Below are 5,723 nucleotides of genomic sequence, written 5' to 3'. Positions count from 1 at the left end.
GAACAATCCCAAACCTACCACACTGAGATAACTTAGTGGAAATAAGTGAATTTCTGAGCTAGGCCTTAGGGACGACTGCAGATAAAGAGACCCAAAAGCTAATGTTCTAAAAAGTAATGTTCAAAGTTGAGGCCTGAGCGATAAGAAGTGACACGGAGAAATGGGGACAGGGAATAAGAAATAAAAGGGAGTGGCAAATTTCAAGATTATGGGACAATAAAAAATGTGATATGCTTAGAAGCACAGGAGTAAAGGGGAGAGGCTAGCATGAAGCTGATCAGGCATGGGGACTTTATGCTATATGCCATGAAAAGTAGAATTAGAAATCCTGTGAAAATTCATCTGAATGGAAAAAATGAAAGAAGCCTCAGAGAAGTTATCAGAGACCTGGACAAAGTGCTGAGAATTCAAGAAGTCTTATCCAGTGTTTGTTTCCCTTCCAACTAAAAAAAATCAAAACAAAACCAACCAAACAAACAAACAAAAAAAAAAAAACCCAGCACTTGGCTCCCAGGATTTCTCACCTTCTCTGTGCCACCTGAGGCGCTTATACCCTTTACACCAGTGGTTCTCAGCCTTCCTAACCCTTCAAGACAGAGTTCTCAGATTGTGGTGACCCCCAACCATAAAATCATCTTGTTGCTACCTCATAACTGTAATTGTACTGCTGTTATAAATTGCAAATATGTGATATGCAACCCTGTGAAAGAGTTTGATCCCCAAAGGGATCACAACCTACAGGTTAAGAACCATTGCTTTATACATACTTTTTTTTTTTTCCTGATACCACCAAACCCAAATCATGCTTCCAACCATACTGAGTTCCTGCACCTCTGATTGTACAAGACTACTCAAACACGGTCTAACACCAGCCAAGATAACTCAGGCCGAGCTCACTCAAACACTGTACAGTCCTATTAGCAAGCATTCCCACCTTTCTGAAGAGCTGCAGTCACACACACGGGCTTTTAAAAGCAGTACGCTGCTCTCTGAATTAGCATCTTAGAACTCCCCGAGACTATTGTGGTGATATGCTGATCAAAAGGTGATCACGGAACTAAGATTCATCTTTCACAGGGAATCCTAGCGTGTCCAGACAGCAGGCCTGAAAAAGTCCCCTAAGTGTGAACATGCTGGCATCTGCTACCCAGCTCTCCAGGATAGAGAGGCAGAGAAAACAGGCACCTCTGGCTTGTCTTTAATGGGGCTCAACCTTTGCTCCTGTGTAGAATATTTACTGTTGCTTTCGGGAGATTTGTTTTCTATCTTTTTTTTTTTTTTTTATCTATAGCTTAGAGCCCTTATTCAAAAAATAGCTTAGCTTGCAGTCTATTTATTCTTCAGTTAACAATAAAAAATGTTGTTTTAGCCAGGCGGTGGTGGGGCACGCCTTTAATCCCAGCACTTGGGAGGTAGAGGCAGGTAGATTTCTGAGTTTGAGGCTGGCCTGGTCTACAGAGTGAGTTCCAGGACAGCCAGAGCTACACAGAGAAACCTTGTCTCAAAAAAAAAAAAAACAAAAACAAAAACAAAAAAAAAACAAAAAAAAAAGTCCTGTTTTGACTCACTCCTTGAGCTGGGTGCTCCGGCACTATCCTGAAGAATGTTTAGACTCATCCCACTCACCATGAACTGAGTTGACCGCTGGAGCCCACTGCCACACTGCTGATAAGCTGCTCCTTTGTGCTGGACAATCGTTGGCTGTCTCTTCAGGGACACTGACCTTTTAACTTCCTACTGTGCAATTTATGTCCAAGGAAGCTATCATCAGATATGAGTAACCACATTTGTTAAAAAGGAAACAAGGTCATACTACAAAGGTGAATTCAAATTTTGGTCCTGCCACCGTGACAAAAGGCCACGTGTGGCCATGTGTGGGCAGAGCAAGCTTCCGTTTGTATGTGCATGTATGTGTGTGTGTTCATGAACCTGAACACCATGTACATTTTGAGTGGAGGTCAAATGGCAACACTGGTGTCTTCCTTAATTGCTTTCTATCTTAGTTTTTGAAACAGAGTCTCTCAACTAATCTGGACTTCACTGGCCTGCACATCCTAGGGATCCATCTGTCTCTGCCTTCCAGGGCTGGGGCTAAAAGAATGCGCTGCCACATCTGGCTTTTGCAGGAGTTCTAGGTCTCTAACGTAAGTCCTCATGCTCACAGAAGCACTTCACAGACTGAGCTACCTCCCCAGTCCCCAAAGACAAGGGTTGGTTTTTTAACTTTCTCTGAATTTGTTTTCCCACCATCAAAATACATGCATAATAAGATCTCAACGAGTAATGTTAAATGAATATAACGAACACATCAAACTGCTTACCCTAGGAGTCATGGAAGACAATAGACGGTATTCATCACTACCTATTTTATTATCAGTGCTGCCATCCCAACTGCTGCTGCCTCAGTAAAGGACTGGGGCAGACAGATTCACAAATAAACAGTAAGAGCACACCATATACAAGGTATCCTGGATGGTCCTTCACCACATACCCCAATGGCTCAGAAGCACTATCCTCCACTGATTGGTGGGATGATGGCAACCTCGTCTCCGGGCTGAAGCAGGAGTTGTTGATCTCCAAGCTCGACATACTCTTGACGAACAGCAAAAATCACCTGGTTCCTAACATCAGCCAAGCTGAAGGAGAAACAGCTCGATTAGACCCTGTAAACTGCTCCTCACACCTCCTCAGCTGCATTAAGTAACACATCATTCACAGCGGTACTGACCTAACTCTCACTATGTGGAGGACGGACCCCTCAAAGAACATGCTTGATCACAAAATGTTACTCTTTGCTGAAAAGCCATGTGTTGGGGAGGGGGAGGAAAAGGGAGGGTAATGCTTGAAAACTAAAGCCAGTCAAGAACTTTCAAATATCATAAAACCCAAGCTCGGCAGTGGGTGGGGTTTGTTAGACTTCACTTTTCCTTTAATCTCACAAACTTTTGAGTATTCTAAAGAAAAGGACAGAAAAGTTTACAGGCCTATATTCAAAACTTTGGAGAAAAGAAAAACAAAACAAAACAAAACAAAACAAAACAAAAACTTCCCAACCAGAACACGGCCTTTACACATGAAGCTGGCTGTGGGCCTACAAGTAGGTAAAATGGCACAAAGGTCTTGCCAACTTTTCACAGAAGGAAAAAGAGATTTGAGTGGTTCCTAGTCAGGGAGGCACAACCTTCCTCATGCTGAGACCCTTTAACACGGTTCCTCACATCGTGGTGACCCCCAGCCATAAAATTATTTCACTGCTACTTCTTAACTGTCATTTTGCTGCTGTTATGAATTTTAATGTAAATATCTGATTGCTATCTGATATGTGACCCTTGTGTAAAGGTCAATCGACCCCTTTGGGGGCCACAACCCACAGGTTGGGAGCTACAGGAGTAGCACCTTCCACATGGAGCAGAGCTCTGGTGAATCCTCTCTCCACAGGCTGAAGCAGCACTATTGGTATTCCTGGGACATTTTCCAGCCATTCTATATTTCATCCCAGAAGGGTTTGAGGTAAAAATGATAACTTTCATTTCAGATTTCCAAGGTCCAGTGGGAAATTTTCAAATATCATAAAACCCAAGCTCAGAAACATGTAGGGTTTGTTATATACATCATTTTTCTTTTAATCTCAGAAACTTTTGAATATTCCAAAGAAGAGAAAAGGACAGAAAAGTTTACAGTGTACACTTGTAACAGCATCTTTTAATTTTTTCATCTTAAGCTATAAAAGGCAGAACTTACATTTTTCTGCCTTAGAAATTACAAAAATGATTGTAAATTGCAAAAACATATCTAGAGGGCATCCATTTTACTGTGTTTTTTTTAGCAAATTATCTGTAATGTTCCTTGTGGTACTTGAATGTTTCTAAATACAAACTAAATTTCAAGAATTTTAAAGGAGAAGTACTCTTGTGTGAAAAACACATATATACACACTCACACATAGTTTACACACTTTAAAAACCTTTACATGTTCATCACATGCATTCTACAACTTGAGCTACCCGGGATGGAGTGTCTCTAGCTCCTTCCACAGCTGCGATGCTTTGATTTCCTGTGGCACAGAAATGGTCTCCGAGCGAACTCCCGCTATTTCAGCACTTTTTGCAAAATACAACACTTCAATCTGAAAGGAGAGGGGATATTCTAAATAATTTGCACCAAGTCTCCTCCCTTCCCAAATGCAATGGCTCATAGAACTTCAGTACTGCCTGGTGGTGGTGAAACATGTCTTTAATCCCAGCACTCGGGAGGCAGAAGCAGGCAGACCTCTGTGAGTTCAAAACCAACCTGGTCTACAGAGTGTGGTTCTGTATGCCAGGGCTACACAGAGAAACCCTGTCTCGAAAAACATAAGTAAACAAACAAAACACTTCAATATATCCACAGATTCATATTTGAGACAAAAGCTTTAAACTCAGTTCTGATTCCTGCCTACCTTTCAGACCTCTCACAAGCTTGTGTGGCAGCATTAAAATCCTAGTACATTTCCTTAGAAAACATGGTTAAGTCTGACTTAAGTTGACACAGAACTTCTTCGCGGCGATAAGCCTCGAAGCAGTGACAGAGGTCTGAGTCAAGAGGTGAATTATACAAGAAAATTAAATGACCCAGTTAGCAAAGAAGTAGCTTTCATTTCACAGTGGTCAGATGACCTTTGATTCCGTGCTACATCACGATTAAGTTACACAACACAGAACATCTGACATGCAGCAAAGCAAATGGGCTTGAATTACAGGATAAACTGGTAGTTTCTAGGCCAAACCTGTGTAATCAGCCTGGGAACTAAAGGACCTGACTATGCAGAAGGGCTCAGCTGTCACTCAGTACAACTCAGTCTCTCCTCAATAATCACGGCTGCTGCAAACTATCCAGGGCCTGGCAATCCATGGGTGATACACAATAATTCCTCATTAGGAGCGTTTTAATTTTAAAAAGTGTCTGTCAAAATGAATCATCCGGAATGTCAGGGGAAAAAAAGCCTCCGAGTCGATCGTGCAGGTCATGACCTGGACACCAGAGTTCGAGCGCAGAACTTGACATTCAGCGAGCAGCAGGCCCAAGGCCCGGAACCCGGGAGGAGTTGGAGAGGAAGGGGCGCCCCAGCGGGGCCGGGCTGGGGTGGAGTCCCGCACCCGGTTAGCTCGTCCGCGCGTACCAACTCTTACCTGGCACCTAGGAACCATCCCGCTACACCCCGCGGAGTCAGTTTACCAACTCCCGGCGCCGGTGACTCGGGACGCATGCGCAGTCGGATGCTCCACCTTCAGGGCGGGCGCGTGGGCACCGCGCATGCGTTCACTTCGCTCCGCCTCGCCCCACCTCCCGCACCCACGAAAGTTTGCTCTGCATTTGGGTCCCAGTACAGCGATCCTGTGTGTGACCCCGCAGGGTGGCCTTCCCCAGGTGCCTCGCCATCCAGTGTGGGATTCGGGTTCTTATCCCAGTGTGAAGACAGTATCTGACTGTCACTCAGTGTTCTAGGCGCTCAGGAGTTTCTGAGCCAGCGACCCCATCCAGACTTCCTAGGCATAAGTCTCTGTCTTAGCTGTCGTAAGGATACGCGAATTTAAGTGGCCCTCGCTGGGCGCTCGCTCCGGGTGAACCATAACTGTGTTCCAAGTGCGATCTCAGTAAAAACCATACATTTTAATTGAGAGTGGCGGGGGGCGTGGCGGGGTCACCTTCCTAGGAGATCCTTGTGCCAAATACTTTTGCCAAAA

The 5,723-nt window shown here is 44.2% G+C and overlaps 1 protein-coding gene across 1 annotated transcript in view; it reads right to left on the bottom strand.

Annotated features, from left to right (window-relative positions):
• Mocs2 (molybdenum cofactor synthesis 2) overlaps nucleotides 1-5,231 on the bottom strand; it is a 10,965-nt gene extending 5,734 nt beyond the window's left edge. Inside the window, exons 1-3 of the mRNA XM_031360349.1 lie at nucleotides 5,169-5,231; nucleotides 4,005-4,126; nucleotides 2,492-2,636 (exon numbers count right to left, since the gene is read on the bottom strand). Of these exons, the coding sequence (XP_031216209.1) occupies nucleotides 2,492-2,589 (98 nt within the window). The 5' untranslated portion in view covers nucleotides 2,590-2,636; nucleotides 4,005-4,126; nucleotides 5,169-5,231. The remainder of the gene's footprint in view (nucleotides 1-2,491; nucleotides 2,637-4,004; nucleotides 4,127-5,168) is intronic.
• Between the last annotated feature and the right edge of the window lie 492 nt (nucleotides 5,232-5,723).

Source organism: Mastomys coucha, unplaced genomic scaffold (genome assembly GCF_008632895.1).
Source record: "Mastomys coucha isolate ucsf_1 unplaced genomic scaffold, UCSF_Mcou_1 pScaffold8, whole genome shotgun sequence".
Taxonomy (NCBI): Eukaryota; Metazoa; Chordata; class Mammalia; order Rodentia; family Muridae; genus Mastomys; species Mastomys coucha.
This window is presented reverse-complemented; position numbering and strand designations above follow the sequence as displayed.